Source organism: Mastigoproctus giganteus, chromosome 8 (genome assembly GCF_048544385.1).
Source record: "Mastigoproctus giganteus isolate SK-2022 chromosome 8, ASM4854438v1, whole genome shotgun sequence".
In the NCBI taxonomy this organism is placed as follows: domain Eukaryota; kingdom Metazoa; phylum Arthropoda; class Arachnida; order Uropygi; family Thelyphonidae; genus Mastigoproctus; species Mastigoproctus giganteus.
The window spans coordinates 126,356,470-126,377,006 of NC_143582.1; the positions used below are offsets into that span (position 1 = coordinate 126,356,470).

At 37.3% G+C, this 20,537-nt stretch overlaps 1 protein-coding gene across 3 annotated transcripts in view; it reads left to right on the forward strand.

Moving 5' to 3' along the window:
* The window catches only part of LOC150081810 (WD repeat and SOCS box-containing protein 1-like), a 193,487-nt gene that overhangs the window by 106,382 nt on the left and 66,568 nt on the right, over positions 1-20,537 (forward strand). For all 3 annotated transcript variants that reach the window (XM_090379714.1, XM_090379713.1, XM_090379716.1), the window contains 2 exons: positions 665-888; positions 10,362-10,594. In XM_090379714.1, the coding sequence (XP_090235840.1) occupies positions 665-888; positions 10,362-10,594 (457 nt within the window). The remainder of the gene's footprint in view (positions 1-664; positions 889-10,361; positions 10,595-20,537) is intronic.

Below are 20,537 nucleotides of genomic sequence, written 5' to 3' on the forward strand. Positions count from 1 at the left end.
GTTTCAGGGCTATTTGGCCCTTCGTCAGTGAGTGGGTAGGTACCCAAGTGATGCAATGATGGCAAAAACAGTTATGAAGTATAACTCCACAATATGAGAGATGCCTGATGGTGTATGATGTATTTAGACTAAGGCGCATTTAGGGCTAGAGCCTCAAGCTGCGAACAAATTTAGACTATGTATATAAAGTGCTTAGCATCATAATACACAGCCATTTCTGAATAAACAGAAAATTTTTAAGGTGGCATCGTTTTAGGTTACCTACCCACTCACTGACGAAGGGCCAAATAGCCCTGAAACAGTGCTGTCTGGGTGGTGGTACCTATCTGAGAATAAGTAACACACTAGTCTTCTCCTTAGGTGAAGCGTTACTTATTCGAAGTAGTGCAATATCATGGCAACTCGTTGTGAAGGTATTCACAATATGAGATATAACCTAAAACGATGCCACCTTAAAAATTTTCTGTTTATTCAGAAATGGCTGTGTATTATGATGCTAAGCACTTTATATACATAGTCTAAATTTGTTCGCAGCTTGAGGCTCTAGCCCTAAATGCGCCTTAGTCTAAATACATATATAATTTATTTGCATTAAAAAAATTTTCTTGCAGTAGTAAGATACTAGAATTTTGGTTATATTTAATTATTATTTATTTATTTTCAGAGCATCAATAGATAATACAGATGATGAAGGGAGAACATTGACTCAGAAACCAATTAGAATTGATACTGGTTGTCTGGTGCGGGCAGTAGCATTTGGATCGTCCACATCAGAGAACTCCCATTTGCCATCGTCTGCTTTCTGGACAAGGTTCAGTGCTTCAAAGAATCTTGTTTTGGCTACTGGTCATAGTAATGGTCGTATTCGTACTTGGGATATTTTATCAGGTAAATTGGTCATGCAGCATACTTAACACATTTATCTATACAACTGAATTTCTTTAATCCAATACACTTTGGATCTGATGGGAGCTAGACTAGAATACTTTCCAGACTATGGGTGTTACCCCTTATTCCTAGGCTAAGTCCAGCTTCACTCTTTGTATGTAACATAAAATGTACATGCCAGCTTTTTTGGAAATTTTCCATTTTTTCTACATATATGTACGTTACAGAGAGCAGACTTTTCATCCAGATTTCTATCATGTTTATTACATGTTTCAAACATTGGACCTCTTGAATTTGCTGATGCACGCTGCAGTTTTAAGGATGTGGCTCTCTTCATATTTAGCAGAGAGACTACATACATGGTATACAGTGTTGATAATTTAATTTCATTTTGTCTATTAGAAAGTAACAGTTTCCTCCTGTTTTCTCTATTTCATTTGTCTCATTTGAATCTAGCTTTTCTAGGATGTTTTAGGTTATATCTTCCATTTGCTGTTGAAAAAAAATATTGGGCATATGCAGCTTATCTGATTATTATACAATTTATGCGAATATTATTTTCTCTAAATTTGTTGGATGTCAGGGATCTTATCTGGAATAAAAAAATTCTTCTATTTCATTTATTTTTTATTCTAAGCATTTTCTGTTTAGCTTGCCTCACTTTGTGGCCATTCAACAGTTATTTGAATTTTATGTAAATTTTTATTTTATTATGCAAATTGAAATGCTGGTCAAGACATCAAAAACGGATATTGTTGAGATATCAGAGATGTGGTGCCACACAGATATAAGCAATGCGGAATTGGAATTTGGGGAGTACAATGTGTACAGAAAGGATAGACAGCACAGGAAGGGAGGAGGGGTTATTCTGTTAGTTAAGAAATACATAAAATCTAAGGAAGTAGATCCAGTTGACATTGGTGGACAATTCAATGTTGAGTCAGTGTGGTGTGACATAAGCACTGGGAAGACGAGAGTAGGTGTGTGTTATATACCTAATGAATCTGATGAGTATAATTAGCAATTTTCCAGAGAAATAGAGTGGACCAGTAAATCAGAATGTCTTATAATGGGGGATTTTAACTTTCCAGATATTGACTGGAACTTTTGTGGATTTATTGGATGACTGTTTTTCTACAGAAACATATTTGAGAGGCAATCAAAGGGAGTAATACTCATGATCTGATTATCAGCAGTGATTCTTCATGCGTTAAGAATCTGCAGATAAAGGAACCACTAGGTGACACTGATCACAGTATACTGATGTGGGATTTACTTAAAGATGTAACTACCATAAGGGGTAATGGGAAGTGTTTTTGCTTTCGTATGGTGGTCTGAGACAGTTTTTAAATTCTGTATGGTGGGATCAACTGATGATGTTGCCAACAGCAAATTCAAAATGGGAAGCATTCAAAGAATTAATATTGGAAGCTACTAGGCTTTTCATACCAACTAAGAAATATTGTTCAAGGTTTAGGTCTAAATGGATGTCAGATGAATTAATGAGGCTCGTGGCAGAGAAGAAAATTGCATGGGATGCATATAAATTATCAGGTGACACAGAAACCTATGGCAGATATAAGCTAGTCTGTAATCAAGTCACAAAGGAAGTTAGGCAGGCTAAGGCAGATTACGAGAAAGCTTTGGTAAAGGATGCAAAGATTTCTTTACTTATGTAAATTCTAGAAGGAAAGGGATGAATCAGATTGGTCCACTTAACATAGATTGTTTGACTATTGATGATCGTGCTCAGGTAGCTGATAAACTGAATGAGTATTTCCATCTACATTCACACATGAGCAGTTATTCAAGGAGGGGAATGCCAAAAGTTTATCAAACTCTAACAGTGAGCGAAATGATTTTGTAATAACTGAGAGCAGCAAAGAGGAGAGGAGAGGAAATTGTTGAAGTTAAACGTAAGAAAGGCATCTGGGGTGGACGGGATAAATCCAATTATATTAAAGGAGGCAGCAAAGGAAGTAAGCAAACCCTTAACCATAATTATGACAGCTTCCTTGGATGGAGGGGAGGCCCTCATGGACTAGAGATGTGCAAATGTGTCCCCAATTCACCAAGGGGGATCAAAGGGTGATGCGGGTAATTACAGACCTGTTAGTCTCAACTTCTGTTCCAGGGAAAATAATGGAATCACTGGTTAAGGAAGCAATGCAGGATCATCTAGACAAGACTGCAGTTATAGTTCAGAAACAGCATGAGTTTGTTAAGGGGAAGTCTTGTCTGACAAATTTGATTGGATATTATGATGTGGTCACAAAGGAACTGGATGCAAAGGTTAACTTGGTATCATATATAGTCAGTCCTCGTATAACATGTGTTTACACTACACAAATTATAAATAGGGGAACGATATCTTATATAACACGAACCGAATTCACTTATGCACAATTCGCCTTTGTGTTTACAAGAAATGGCAGTCGAATGCAGAATCACACCAACGGAACGCAACATGATAGGAATGAAGAGAAGATTCTGAAAATGTATTTATGTTTTTTATATCAGTGAAGGGGGAAACACATTTCACCACCATAATAACGTAAAAATCCACACAATTCCAGCTATCAGTATAATCGCAAATGCAATTAGATCGAGTTTACTACCAGTTTATAACAGATTCCACTGGCAGAAACGGGACTGCAAATTGTTTTTATTGTTTTATGGTAGTAACCCCCCAGAAATGTGCTTTAGTAAAATGTGAGGTGTTAATAGTGTATCTCTGCCTTTATGGTCTTGTTTATTCAGTTGCTACATGTGCGCAGCTTTGTTTATGTGTATCAAGCTTGCCTCTTCATTTTGTAATTGTGCTTTATTCCCTAAAAATGAGTAAAATTCTTAAAAGGTGTGAACAGGAAGTGTCCTGGTGAAGACACTACATCTGTAGTGTCTTCACCAGGTTCAGAGAGATTCAGAGAGAAAAAGAAAAGCAATATTGATAAACAGAGGCGGACTGGGTTAAAAATTCTTACCCGGGAAAATTTGTAGTGGCGTCATACTAGCGTTTATGGCCAAAATCACACCGACCTCCGGCCCACCGGGGTTTCCCCGGTAAGGCTTATGGCCAGTCTGCCTCTGTTGATAGAGAAAAAAATATGAAATTGTGAAACGCTTTGAGCGAAATGAAAGACCATGTGATATTGCATGTGCTACAGGCCTAAATGAGGCAATGCAGAGAAAAAAACTTTCATAGCAGGAACAACTCAAAGTGTAATTAAAATCCATTAGATTAAGACACAAAGAATTGGAATAGATGGAACAGCTGTCATCTATTTGGATAGAAAATCAAAAAAAAAAAACAAGTTGGCTTACGATAAAAGCAAAAGCAGTAGCAATATTTTATTACTAATAGTTGTAATAAAATACTTACGTATTTTATTACGATTATTTATTGTATTTGGTAATGTTTTGGTTACAAATGTGTGTTCAATCTTGGGTGGTCGGCACCTAACCCTATTTTTCACATCGGGCCTGTTTATATTGCACGAGGGTTTCTAGGAACACAACTATCGTGCAATACGAGGAATGACTGTACTTGGATTTTAGGAAAGATTTTGATACTGTGGTAATTATTATTATTGTTATTATTATTAGCTAAATGGTGTAAGGAAGCCCGAGGCTTATGCTGATCCAGCCAAAAAAAAATTCCTGAGTTACCCTGAGAGAGAGAGAGAGAGTCAAAAGTAGAAGGGAATCACCAAGAAGAGAAGAATGATGAAGACTAGATATGATGATATCCAGCTCAGAACCAAGGGTGTGCCAAGCCCATACTCAACAGGTATGAGCCCCTGGGGTCGTGGAAGACTACTGTACAAATTGTAGCATTATGGGCAAGTTGCTACAATGGATAAAAGGATGGTTGAGTGGGAGAAGACAGAGAGTGGTTATCAATGGTCACTACTCTTCATGGATTAATGTTATTAGTGGAGTTCTCCAGGGTTCAGTGTGGGGCACATTGTTGTTTTCGATATTTATCAGTGATATTGAGGGACATATATTACAGTTAATGTCGAATTACAGACAATGCAAAGGTTGGCAGGGTTGTTAAGGACGCTACTGACACTATGCTGCTGCAACAGGATCTGGAAAAGTTGAGCAGATGGGCTGAGAGGCGGCAACAGAAGTTTAACATTGGCAAATGCAAAGTACTGTATATGGGTAGCAATAACCTCAGAGTAACATAACAACTGAGTAATACCACACTCAGGGTAGTGAAGAATGAAAAGGACCCGGGGGTAATTGCTGTCAGATAAGAAGTTTTCTGTGCAGTGCAAAAAGGCTGCAAGAGTAGCTCATGGGGTTTTGCTAGCACGGATAAGCGGTGATTGTTCCCTGTATAAGGCAGTGGTCTGGCCACACCTTGAGTACTGTATACAGGTCCGGAGACCTCATTTTAGGAGAGATGTAGAGCTGCTGAAACGAGTACAGAGAAGGGCAACGAGATTGGTCAGTGGAACAACTCTTTGTTCCACTTGTAGAATAGATGTGCGGTAATTCACCTTTAGCCAGTGGGTGGTTGATATTTGGAACAAACTTCCATCTGTTGTAGTGGAGGTCAGCAACTTAAATAAGTTCATGGCAGAACTAGATAAACATTTGGAGTTAATGGATGGGTAAAGTGGGAAGGGTTTTTTTTTTGGCTGATGTTATATAAGCTTGATTTCTTGCATCATATGCCTCTACTAATTCTAATACTAATTTGGTGCAGGTTACATGGATATAAGATCTCAGAGACAAGAGCATCCGTGTGCTACTCAAAGAATTTTCAGCTCCAGGAAACAGATAAGTTTTTGAAAACTTTTGCCATGTTATTGACTTAATTGCCATATTAAATTGTATTCTATAAGTAAGTTTATAGTCCTACTCACGCTCGTTATTTTATTTTTAATATAGCTAGATATTTTGTATGTTACTACTTAATATACATACAACCTTTGTATCATTTGAATCTTGCTGCCATTTTTATAGTATTATAGAGTGAGTATTAGCATTAGCATTAGCAGAGGCATTTGATGCAAGAAAGCAAGCTTATGCAGCATCAGCCAAAAACAAAAAAAAAAAAAAAAAAACCGCTTCCACTTCACCCCCTCTGTTCTTTCAAAATACCTGTCCAGTTGAGCCTTAAACTTATTTAGGCTATCAACTTCCACGACAAGGGATGGAAGTCTGTTCCACCAACCAACCACCCGCTGGCTAAAGGCAAATTTCCGCACATCTATCCTACATCTGTCTTTCCTCAGTTTGAATTTATGCCCTCTCAGGTGATTATTCTGAGCAAGAGGAAGAATCCCATCAGCATTGAGCATGCTCAAACCATTCAAGGCTTTATACACCTCTATCAGATCACCTCGCTGGTGCCTAGTCTCCAGACACTGTAATTTGCAAAACTTAAGCCTTTCTTCGTAAGAGCACCCCTTTGTTCCATTCACTAATCTTGTTGCCCTTCTCTGTACTCGTTCCAGCAGCTCTACATCCTTCTTGAAATGAGGCCTCCAGACCTGTATACAGTACTATAGTGTGGCCGACCACTGCCTTATACAAGGGAATAATCACCTCCTTATCCCTGCTAGAAAAATTCCTATATGTCATTGACAATACACCATGAGCAACTCTTGCAGCCCGTCTGCACTGCTCAGAGAACTTCATATCTGCCTGCACAATCACCCCCAGGTCCCTTAACAAGTACAGGCAATATTGGCAAAAAATCGTGAGTTAAGAAGAAATTTTAAAGTGTGCAGTTCTGCTCAGACATGATAGGAGGAAGTATATGATGAGAGCCTTGCCAGTGACAGGCCTAGAGAGATTGTGCAAGGCTTGTGGGGTATAAATTTTCTCAGTGTGGTCTGTGCTTGTTAACAGGAGAGATTGCCTCTACAGGAGTGAGATACATTTAAATAGAAAAAGGTGCAAGAATATTTGCTCATGCTATCGAGGCATTGTTAGGTGGGTCGGTAAACTGCTATCTTCAGAGGATACACAAAAACTGTGGCATATGAAACAAGTAATGACCATCCCGATCACTGTGTAAACTACCATCATGGTGCCAAAGAGCCTCCATAAGAACCCAGTAGCAATAGGCCTCTCAGAGAACACTTCCATAGAACTCCAGAAAGGTGTGATCCCGAAAACCTGTAAGATAGTAAAAGAATTCCTCAGCCAACAGTAATAATAATAATAACCAGATACAACTAAGCATCCCATACACTTGATACCAGTACGCATCAAGGGACAGATTATTATTATTAGCATATGATGAAAGGAAAAAAGGTATAATGCACAGACAAAAAAAAAAGAATTCGCACATCACTTGTACAACCATCTAATAATTTGTCTAGTTCTTCCTTGAATTTATTCATGCCACCCACTTCCACAACACCAAATGGAAGTTTGTTCCATCTGTCAACAACTACCTACTGCTTGAAGGCAAACCTCTGCACATCTGTCCTGCAACCATTCTTCCTCAGTTTGAATTTATGCCCCCCCTCATATGTGTAGTCTGAGAAAGAGGATGAAGGACATCAGCATTGAGCTTGCTCAATCCATTTAAAGCCTTAGAAACCTTGATCAGATCACCTCACAGGTGCCTACTCTCAAGACTCAGCAATTTACGAAACTGAACCTGTATTGGTAAGACCACCCTCTCATTTCTTCGGATGTGCATCCTTCCTAAAATGAGGCCTCTGGGCATGTATGCAGTACTCAAGATGCAGCTTAACCATTACCTTATTACAAAGGGATAATCACTTCCTTGTCCCTGCTAGCAAAGTTATTGTGTATCATAAACAAAACACCATCAGCTGTCCTAGCAGCCTGTCTAAATTTCTCAGAGAATCTCATACCTGATTACAAAATTACCCCCAGGTCTTTTTTCATTCTCCACTGCCCTGAGTATAGAGTACCACACAGGTGGTATCTTAATTTGGGATTACCACTACCCATATACCGGACTTTGCATTTATCAGAAACATCAATTGCCAGTTTTCAGCCCATCAGACTAATTTGTTTAGATTTGCAGCAGCTTAGCTAAGAGGTCTTGTCATTAACCATCCTTCCAACCTTTATATCATCTTAAAACTTAGACATTGAGCCTGATATACCTTCACCAATGTCATTAATAAATATAGAAAACACAAATGGACCCAGAACTGGTGGGGACTCCACTGACATTAGTCCATGTACAGTGTCGTTCAGTAATAACCACTCCTTGTCATGTCGTCTCCCATTCAACCGTCCATTTAACCAGAGCAGTAACTTATTGTTAATGCCACACTGCTCCAGTTTGTACAGCAGTCTTTATGTGCAATAGTATCAAAAGCTTTCTTAAAATCCAAGTATATGATATTAAAATTATTTTTGTCATCCAGTTTCTTCATTACTGTATTATAATATCCACTCATATTTGTCAGGTAAGATCACCCTTTAACAAATTCATGCTGTACTGCAGTATAAGTTCATTCCTATCTAGATGATCCTGCGTTACTTCTTTAACCAGAGATTCCATTATTTTCCTCGGAATAGAAGTTAAGCTAAGAGGTCTGTAATTACCATTTGATCACCCCCTTTGTGAATTGGGATACATTTGCACATCTTCAGCCCATATGGACCTCTCTGAATCCAAAGATGATGTCATAATTTTGGCTTAGGGTTTGCTTACCTCCTTTGCTGCTTCAATTAGATTACATCTGCCCCCAGATGCCTTTTTTTTTATGTTGAGATTCAACATTTCCTCTTCCACTTTCCTCTTAGTTATCACAAAATCATTTAGCTCCCTGTTAGATTCTGATAAACATCTGGAATTTCCCTCAATAAAGAACTCATGTGTGAATGTAGATGCATAATACACAATGCTGACAAATTGAATATCTATTCAATTTGTCAGCATCTTGGGCAGTATCATCAACAGTTAAACCAGAATCTTCAAGTGAGCCAATGTGATTCAACCTCTTCCTTCTACTGTTAATATAAGTAAATAAGTTTTTGCTGCATTTCCTGGTATTCTTTTCTTGCCTTACCTATTTTGTGACTTGATTACAGACTAGTTTATATCTGCCATAGGCTTCTGTATCACCTGATAAGTTATATGCATCCCATGCATTTTTCTTCTCAGGTATAGGTCTCATCAGTTCAACTGACCGCCATTTAGGTGTAAGCCTGGATGGTATTTCTTAGTTGGTATGATAAGCCTATTAGCTTCTACAATTACTTCCCCAAATGCTTACTATTTAGCATTTGCTCACAACATCATCAGATGGTCCCACTGTATGGAATTTAAAACACTGTCTGAGACTACTGTAGTCATCCCTTATGGAAGCAAAAACCCTTCCCTTTACCTGTGACACTAGTTACATTTTTAAGTAAGTCCCGCATCACCAGACTGTGGTCACTGCTACCCAGAGGATCTTTTACCTGTAGGTTCTTAATGCTTGTCACTTCTAATAATCAGATGATGAAAGGTATTGCTTCCTCTTGTTACTTCCCTAACATGCTGCTGTAGAAAACAGTCATCCAGTAAATCCACAAAGGCCTTGCTAGTGTGTGTGTGTGAGTGACCAATCCACAAGTTCCAATCAATATATAGATATTTAAAATTCCCATTATATGACATTTTGCTTTACTGGCCCACTCTATTTCTTTGCACAGCTGTTTGTCGTATTCATCACCGTCATTAGGCCTCTAATGCACTCATACTCCCATTTTCATTTTCTCAGTGCTTATGTCACACCAAACTGACTCAGCATTGCACTGGCCACCCATTTCAACTGGGTGCACTGCATTATAAATAATATGCTTCTTAATTAATATGACCCCCCCCATTCTGTCTATTCTGTCCTTTCCGTACACATTTTACTCCCCATATTCTAAGTCTGTATCCCTTATATCTGAGTGAGATTATTCAGGCTGGACAGCAGCCATCTCAATTCCAGATGAATAGTAAACCAACCAGCTGGAATAACATCCAACTGTACTGTTGGAATAACATCCAACTGTACTGTTTTCTGTCTGTACAAGGACTGTACTGTCTGTTTTTTTTTTTTTTTTTGTTAAAAAAAAAAAAAAACAGACAGTACAGTCCTTGTACAGACAGAAAACAGTACAGACATCTTCACAATCCTTGTTCATTGTTTATATATTTAATCAAAATCTGGTTTGCTACTTTCTTAGCCAATATACAAATTATTTCTGCCAGTTACTAATAATAAATTGATTTATTATAGTATAATACAGATTATTAAATTACAGAGGCAAAAGTTGTTTTGTAAACCTGAATTGCTTATTTTATCTTCAGTTAAATATGAAATTCATTATTAAATAATAGTAATAATAAACTAGATTTAGCAGCTCCACTATTAAATTATTTTTCATTATCACTACAATGGTAGCTGTCTTCAATGTTAATTGTTTTCTTTTTATGAACAGATAAAATATTGGAATTAAAATCTTTAAATTTTTCTTATTTTTAGGCAAACTGATGCTGGAATTGATGGATCATAAAGATATGGTAACAGATGTGTCATTTGCTCCTGATGGAAGTTTGATTTTAGCATCTGCTAGCTATGATGGAACTTTAAAAGTGTGGGACCTAAATGATGATGGAAATATGTTTAAAACTTTGAAGATGAACAACCGACCTATATATGCATGTTCATGGTCACGTGACGGCAAAATGTTAGTTTCGGTTGGAATGTGTAAAGTGGTAAGTGATCAGTGGTACAATAAGATATATGTACTCAGTACACAATGAGACATTCCCCATTTCAGAATAAACGATAAATTGAACACCTACTGGAATTGCTCTCTGTAGTATTAGTATTGGTATCAGTAGTGGCAAATGGCAAGAAAGTAATCTTATACAGCATCAGCATCATTATGCCCCCTCATATGTAGTCTGAGCATGAGAAAAAATCCCATCAGCATTGAGCATACTCAGTCTATTCAAGGGCTTGAACAGCTCAGTCATGAAACCTTTCTAGGTAAGAGCATCCCTTTCTTTCCCATCAAACTCATTGCCCTTCTTTGTACCCATTGCAGCAGTTCAAAGTCCTTCCTAAAATGAGACCTCCATATTTGTATGCAGTACTCAAGATGTGGCCTAACCATTGTCTTATACAATAAAATAATCGCTTCTTATTTTCTGCTAACAAAATTCCTGAATATCACTGACAAAACCTCATGAGTCGTTCCGGCAGCCTATCTGAACTACTCAGAGAACTTTGTATCTGTCTGCATAATTACTCCCAGGTCTCTTTCATTTCCACTACCTTGAGTGTAGTACTACACAATTGGTACATTACTCATATTTACTGTTACCCATATGCAGTACTTTGCATTTGTTGATTTTTAAACTTCGATTGCCAACCCCTAATTTTTCTAGATCTTGTTGCAGTAGCATACTGTGATTACTGTCATTAACTACCCCACCAACCTTCTTATCATCTGCAAACTTGGACATTAAGCTTGATGTATCTTCATCAGTATCATTAATAAATACAGAAAACAACAATGAGCCCAGTACCGAACCCTGGGAGATGCCACTAATAACATTAGTCTATAAAGAGCAGTGTTCATTGATAACACTTTGTCTTCTTTCATTCTTTTCCATAGCAGTAACTTGCCCTTAATGCCACATTGCTCCAATTTGTACAGCAGTCTTATTTATAGGTGCCTCCATAGCCAGGTGGGAAGGAGCAGCAGTGCGCAGCACACTCTTCTTGATTAGACCAGGGTTCGAGCCCGTCACCACCAAATACAGAGGATGTGGAAAGGTCAGGGAATGACCACCGCATATCCCGGAGCAATATGGCCTTAGTTGCTAATGCTCCTAAAAACCAAATAACAAACAAACAACAAGCAGTCTTTTATGTGCAAAGTATCAAAAGCTTTCCTAAAATCCAAGTATATGATATCAAAATTATTTTTTGGATCTAATTCCTCTGTGATTGTATCATAATATCCAATCAAATTGACAAGATTTCCCCTTAACAAACCCATTCCGTGACTGAAATGTAAGTGTACTCCTTTCTAGATGGCCCTACATTACTTCTTTAACCAGTGACTCCATTATTTTTCTTGTAAATGAAGTTAAGCTAGCAAGGCTGTAATTACTGAATTTATGAATTGGGGATATATTCACACATCTCCAGTCCACGATGACTTCCCCTCAATCCAAGGATTCCATCATAATTATGGCTAAGAGTTTGCTTACATCCTTTGCTGCCTTTTTTAATAGAATTAGATAGATCCCATCCACACCAGGTGCCTTTCTTATGCTTAACTTCAATTTCCCTTCTACTTGCCTCTCAGTTATTACAAAATCATTTCGCTCCCTGTTATAGTTTGATAACCTTCTGGGGATCCCCTTCCCTAAAGTATTCCTTGTGTGTGAGTATAGATGCAAAGTACTTATTCAGTTTGTCAGCAACCCGAGCAGGATCATCAACAGTTGAACTATTAATATCAAGTGGCAGTAGCGTAGGAACGCCTAGGCATTGGGGCAGGTGCCAAGGGCACCACTGACAGGCCATGTCAGTTCCGTGCCAAGCAATTTCAGCACCCGGGGCTAACTGATGAAATGGTGCCCCAAGATGAGGCGCCTCCATAGCCAGGTGGGAAGGAGCAGCAGTGCGTAGCACACGCTTCTTGATTAGACCGGGGTTCAAGCCCGTCGTCATCAAATACAGAGGATGCGGAAAGGTCAGGGAATGACCACCGCATATCCAAGAGCAATATGGCCTTAGTTGCCAATGCTCCTAAAAACCAAATAACAAACAACAACAACAACAAACTGTCCCAAGATGATGTCTAATCAGAGCAGAGGGCAGGGTGAAAATCAATTTTCGCCAAATGGCATGTTTTCAGAGAGCGATTCAAGCCTGCATGCATCCTTAAATCTGAGTACATACTGCATAGCAGCGTAGCTCTATTTTCCATCCAGAACATACCTTTGAAGGGACCAATTTCGTTATTTCTTAGATCATCTAAGGCAGAGGTTCCCAATCACCGGTACTGGTACGTGAGGTGTGAGCTACCAGTACGCGAGGAGTGAGCTACCGGTACACAGGCTGTGAATGAAACCACCTGCAATTTCCCTCATGGGAGAGTAAACATATTTAAATGTTAATATCTTACTAAAGCCAAAACTTCTTTTTATTTTTCACAGTTCGTATCTATGCAAAGAAAATATACATCTATTCTTTCTTGTACTTCTTAATTCATATAACTTTATCTCTTTACTTCCCCTCTTTTTTTTTTTTTTTTTTTTTTTTCTTATTTTATACAGTTACGTTTTTCTGTTTTTAGTAGAATAGCTCGGTTTTGCTTACCTAATTATTTATGTGACTTTTCAAAACAACTTATGTACTCATTAATTAACACACCAGTATGTCATAAGATACCAGTATGGTTGACCAGTACGTGGGCTTATAAAGGTTGGGAACCTCTGATCTAAGGAATAACAAAATTTATAATGTTTTTACTGAAATTGAGGAAACAAAAAAAAAAAAAAAAAGAAAATAATACCAGTTAAAAAGAGGAAGGCAAAACAAAAAAAAAAAGCCATGTGTGCATGCTGAAGATGAATCGGCGAACTTCGATGGAATAAAAATTTCTTGTTTTTCAATAATTGATTGTATTATAATGCAGTTAAATGAAAGATTTGAATCTCTAAAAAAGATAGTAGAAGACTAATTTTTTGACTGGCAAAGCATTCCATTCATTGAAAAGTGAGGATTTAGAAACTAAAGCTGTTTTATTGTTAGAAAAATATCCTGAAATTAATTAAGACCAATTTAAAATTGAAATCAAATGCTTTAAATTAAACACCAACTAATGAAATATTAAAAAACAAAAATTCCCATGCAATATATCACTTAGATATTTTAAATGTATTGGCTAAATGGGAATTACAAGAAACCTATCCAAATATTGAAAAAGCTCTTAAAATATTCCATACAATGCCAACAACAGTAGCTACTGTGAAGGAGTTTTAGCAAGTTAAAACTTTTTAAGAATTATTTGACATCGATGTCAGGACAAGAATGCACATCATATCTATGTTTCCTTTCAATTGAACATGGACTTGTCAGGAAAATAGACTTCGATGAAATTTTCACTAATTTTGCTAGTGAAAGCAAGAAAAATTAAGCTTTGATATAATTTAATAATTTTACATTCCTATATAATAACTTTATGTACCTATCCATATAAATCTGTGATTTTATATATTATTATAAAATCTGTATTTTTTTTTTTTTTTTTTGTTATTAAATAAGAGAAGTTTATTTGTTTTACATTATATATTTATACACATAACCAAGGATATTATTTATGTTTCAACTCAGTGAAACAATGATATAAATATCGGATTTCTATATAACGAAATTGATTGTTCACTTGAAAAAATTTGTTCATTAAACAGAAATTTCAGTATAAAGAAATATAGGACCTTTTCAACAATTATTTTTAATTGTTGAAAAGATAAAATAAAATAAATTTTCTAACATTTCAAAACAATTTATTAATATATAGATAAGCAATTTTTTACATACAGAAATGACTTTTTTCATAGTACATAATGTGCACAATATTACTACACTTAAGAATTATTATTTTGCAAGTTTGGCTATCTTTTGTTGTACACTGGATTTTAACATACATCAATTTGTTTTAACACTCAAATATGTGTATATTCAGGAACATTTTCTTCACAGTGAAGGCCTCAACGAAGTTTCAGAAACTGCCAACATTTTGTGTTTAGCAGGTCTAATATCTTTGCTACCCTCATTTTCTTTCCTCTTGTCATCGATATTGTGCCTAGTTCTTTGAACTAGTCCTTAATTTTTTTTTTTTTTTTGAGTCTCCAAAATGTCGGAGTCACTCGGATATTCAACTACTGTGACTGTGTAAAAATAAATAGAGGAAATTCACTTCCACGAAACAACAGATAACCAGTTGTTGGGTTAAAGGAAACCACTCTCTCCTAAATCTCTTATAGGGTGCTCACAGTAAGAAGGTTGATCAACGCCTATTGTCTGCATGTTGAATACACTTTGCTCTGCTCACTGGATAGGGATACACAGAAAGTAGTTGACCATCTCAACTTCTCAGTATGTAGAATAGGTAGTTTGGTTGGATAGGTTTTAAGGGTACCACTGAGTTTAAGATGGTAATTTCTTTAGCTCTTAATTCATGCTAAGCAACAGCACTATTGCCTAAATTGTTTGCAGGCCAGACGTGCAAACAGTGAGTACCCAGTTAAGGCTCTTGTAATCCATTTGTTATTATGAAAAATTTCCTTCGTTCCACAGAAACTATTTTAAATGTAATTACCAAGGGGGATTAAAAAATATTCGCTATAAAGAGGCCCGCTACTTATTATTTATTATAATTTTACCAGTTACCGAAAAAAGGCGTGTAGCCATGAATTTTCCAAGGGCACCAAAAACCTAGCTACGCCTCTGTCAAGTGGACCAACATGATTCATACCCTTCCTTTTAGTGTTAACATAATTAAAGAATTGTTTCCTTTGCCAATGATTTCTTATAATCTGCCTTAGTTTGTCTTACCTCCTTTATGACTGGATTACAGACTAGCTTATATCTACCATAGGCTTCTGTGTCACCCAATAAGTTATATGCATCCCATGAATTTATCTTCTGTGCAACAAGTCTCGTCAGTTCATCTGGTATCCATTTTAGCATATACTTTGAAGGCTAGTTTTAGTTGGTACGAAATGTGTTAGTCTAAGTGACTAGCAAGACTGCATTGCACTGGCCACACATATCAACTGGATGCACTGCCTAAAGTTTTAGATGCTTTTAACTAAGAGCATAACCCCCCCAACCTGTTTGTCCTTTCTCTATGGTTTGTACTCCCTATATTCTAATTCTGCATTCGTTATATTTGAGAGACATCCTTGGCCGACCGGGCTAGCCGGGTAGGCAAAGTGCCTACCTGGCAACCCAAAGGTCGTGGGTTCGATTCCCGCCTCGGGCTTGGATCAGAGTACTGCAAAAACCTTGGGAGGTGCATTCTATGCGCCAACAACTACCAAAAAAAAAAAAAAAAAAAAGAGAGACACCCTATCTGATATCCCCTCTATGTCTGCATTTGATTACTTGACCAGCACTTCAAATTCATTAAATATGCAGCATTTATGATCTGATATGTATCATATATGATTTGTCAAATTGAATAGAGGAATTATTTGCTTTCTCTCTCTCTCTCTCTCCTAAATTTTATTGGATACTATGATATGGTCACAAAGGAACTGAATGCAAAAAATTATTTTGATATCATGTACTTGGATTTTAGAAAAGCTTTTGATACTGTTGCACATGGAAGACTGCTGTACAAGTTGGAGCATATGGCATTAAGGGCAAGTTGCTACAATGGATAAAAGGATGGTTGAGTGGGAGAAGACAGAGTGGTAATCAATGGAAACTGCTCTTCATGGACTAATGTTATTAGTGGAGTTTCCCAGGGGTCTGTGTTGGGCCCATTGTTGTTTTCTATATCTATCAATGATATTGATGAAGGTACATCACGCTTAATGTCCAAGTTTGTAGATGATTCAAAGGTTAGCTGGGTTGTTAATGACAGTACACTACTGCAACAGGATCTAGAAAAGTTGAGCAGATGAGCTGAGAGGTCGCAACTGAAGTTTAACATTGATAAATGCAAAGTACTGCATATAGGTAGCAATAACCCCAGAGTAATGTACCAACTGTGCAGTACTACACTTAGGGTAGTGGAGAATGAAAAATATCTGGGGTAATTGTGCAGTCAGATGTGAAGTTTTCTGAGCAGTTCAGACAGGCTACAAAAGTAACTCATGGGATATTGTCAATGATATATAGCAATTTTGCTAGCAGGGATAAAGAGGTGATTATCCCTTCGTATAAGGCCATCGTCAGGCCATACCTGAATACTGTATACAGGTTTGGAGGCCTCATTTTAGGAAAGATGTTGAGCTACTAGAACGAATACAGAGAAGGGTAACGAGATTAGTGAATGGAACAAAGGGTTGCTGTTACCAAAATAGGTTTAAGTTCTACAAATTGCAGCATCTGGAGACTAGGCGCCTGTGAGGTGATCTGATTGAGGTGTATATTTCAAACCTTGAATGGTTTGAAACAAGCAGTGCTGATGGGATTCTTCCTTTTGCTCAGATTCCACACCTGAGTGGGCATAAATGTAGAATAGATGTGTGGAAATTTTCCATTAGCCAGTAGGTGGTTGACTGGAACAAATTTGTCATTGTGGAAGTCAATGGCTTAAATAAATTCACGGCTGAACTAGACAAACATTTAGAGTGACTGGATGGGTAAAACAGGAAGGTTTTTTTTTTTTTTTTTTTTTTTTTTCAGCTGGTGCTGTATAAGCTTGCTTTTTTGCATCATATGCCTCTACTAATGCTAAAGGCACCTCCGTAGCCAGGTGGGAAGGAGCAGCAATAGTGCATAGTACATGCTTCTTGATTAGACCGGGGTTCGAGCCCGTCACCACCAAATACGGAGGATGCGGAAAGGTCAGCGACCTTTCACATTAGCATGAGCTAATGTGAAAATCGCATTATACTTGCATTGTTCCCTAATATATCACTCACATTACAGCAAATTTGCATTGCTTTTTTTAGTATTTTATTTACCAGACTGAACTTTTTTGAGTGCTCTGCACCTATCCCTTGTTTTCCCCCATAAGCCTTTTTTTTTTTTTAATGCGCAAAATACCATAACACAGAGATTTTTAGGAACGCATGTACCCGCATTATAGCAGAACTGGCTATATTCTTATTATATTTACTAAGAGTATAATATAAGTTAGATTTTTAATTTGATCAGTGGAGTTGTATTGTATAATAGATCTTATCAGAATATGGGGAGAGGGTAAAAAAAGGATTTGTATTCATCCAGAAGTAATTGTGATAGAGAGAAAAAAAATTTTTTTGTTGATTATCTTGAACTCTCTGTAGCAACCACACAAATTTTGCTTTTGATCTGACAATTTCTGAGGCAGATGGAATCTATCCAGTTATAAAGAAGGAGGCAGCAAGGGAAGTAAGCAAACCCTTAGCCATAATTCTGAGAGCATCCTTAGTCAGGGGAGGCTCCCCCATGGACTGGAGATGTGCAAATGTATCCCCAATTTACATTATAGACCCGTTAGTTTAACTTCTTTTCTGGAGAAAATAATGGAGTAACTGGTTAAAGAGGTGATACAGGATCACCTAGACAAGACAGCAGCAATAGTTCAGACACAGCATGGGTTTAAGGGGAAGTCTTGTCTACCGATTTCATTGGATACTACAATATGGTCACAAGGGAACTGGATGCAAAAAATAATTTTGATATCATATACGTGGATTTCAGGAAAGCTTTTGATATTGTTGCACATGGAAGACTGCTGTACAAATTGGAGCAGTATAGCATTAAGGGCAAGTTACTGCAGTGGATAAAGGGATGGTTGAGTGGGAGATGGCAGACATTGGTAATAAATGGACACTGCTCTACGTGAACTAATGCTATTTGGTGAGTCCCCCAGGGTTTGGTGCTGTGCCCATTGATGTTTTGTGTATTTATCAATGAAGATATATCAGGCTTAATGTCCAAGTTTGCAGATGATACAAAGGTTGGCAGGGTTGTTAATGACACTAAAGGCAGTATGTTACTGCAAAAGGATCTAGAAAAGTTAGGCAGATGGGCTGAGAAGTGGCAACTGAAGTTTAACATTGACAAATGCAAAGTACTGAATATGGGTAGCAGCAACCCAAGAGAAACATACCAACTGTGGTACTACACTCAGGAAGGTGAAGAATGGAAAAGACCTGGGGGTAATTGTGTAGTCAAATATGAAGTTCTGTGAGCAGTGCAGACAGGCTGCCACAGCAGGTCATCGAGTTTTGTCAATGATATATACAAATTTTGCTAGCAGAGACAAGGAGGTGATTAGTTCTTTGTATAAGGTAATGATCAGGCCACACCTTGAGTACTGTATACAGGTCTGGAGGCTTCATTTTAGGAAGGATGTAGAGTTGCTAGAACGAGTACAAAGAAGGGCAACAAGATTGATGAGAGGAACAAAGGGTGTGCCTATGAAGAAAGGCTTAAGTTCTGCAAGTTGCAGCATCTGAAGACTAGGTACCTGCGAGGTGATCTGATTGAGGTGTGTGTAAGGCCTTGAATGGTTTGAGCAGGCTCAAGGCTAACAGGATACTTCTGCTTGCTCAGATTGAGAACCTGAGAACTTTGAGTCTATGCCCCCTCAGAACCTGAGGGGGCATAGACTCAAATTGAGGAAAGACAGTTGTAGAATAGATGTGTGGAAATTTGCCTTTAGCTAATGGATAGTTGATTGCTGGAAGAGACTTCCATCTGTTGTTGTGGAAGTTTATAGCTTAAATAAATTTAAGGCTGAACTAGACAACCATTTGGAGTGACCGAATGGGTGAAATGGGGAAGGGTGTGTGTTTTTTTTTTTTTTTTTTTTTGGCTGATGCGGTATAAGCTTGCTTTCTTGCATCATATGCCTCAGCTAATGCTAATGCTAGAATTCTTTTTTTTTTCTTTGCAGCACTGAATGAAGTGTCACAATGGATAATGTGGAATATAGATCAGTGATTCAGTTCCAATTTTTCTGAAAGGGAAAACAGTCCATGAAGAAATGGTTGCTGTTTATTGAAAAGACTTCAAAGGTTATAGTGTTGTTGCACACTCATGAAAACAATGCAAGTGCAGAAGAACCTCAGTCATGATAAAGAAATCTCAGAATGCCCAACAAATTAAGTTGTAGGTAGACAACAACAAAGGTAGACTTTTCGAGCTCCTGCAAACGGATAAGTTTTTTGGAAATTTTTACTGTATTCTTGATTAATTAACATGTTAAATTGTGTTTTACAAAAAAGTTAAATAGACTTAGTAGCATTCGTTAGCTTATTTTTTAAATTTTGCTAGTGATTATGTAAATTACAACTCGCATCATTGTTATATCAGTGTTTTGGCACACATACTGCAGTACGTAACCAGTAATGCAGAATAATAGAGTTTTAATTGTGATTAAAACTACATTAATATGTAGTTTTAAGGTTTTAATCACTTGTTAGGCAGATATCTTTTGTATTTATAATATAACTAATTTAACTAATTTAACTCAGAATATAACTAATTTAACATTGTAATCATTATGGTATATTGTAACTTGATAGCATATATATCTGGAACTTGATAATGTAATGTATAGCGTAAAATTAGATAGTGTAATACGTATCAGTGCATTAACTTAGTGTAGTATTGTCAGTTAATCAGTTAAATTAACAGGATGTTAACAGGAGAGATTGTTTCTACAGGGATGAGATACACTTAAATAGAAAGGATGCAAGAATATTTGCTGATGCTATCAAGGTAGTGTTAGGTGGGTCGAAAAACTGCTAAATTGTGGGGGGGGGCAGATTCCCAGACTGATAGATTTACGGGCCACAAGCAGAGGTGAAAGTGATTCTTGCACTTCTTCTTTTTGAATGAAAAACAGCCTGGAAAGCAAGGTTCTGGGGATTTCAAAGGCTGCTGGGAGTCATCATGGAACAAGTAAATACATAGGTTGTGTTATGGTAAATAAGAGTAAGAACAGGTGCATGTATACTTGCA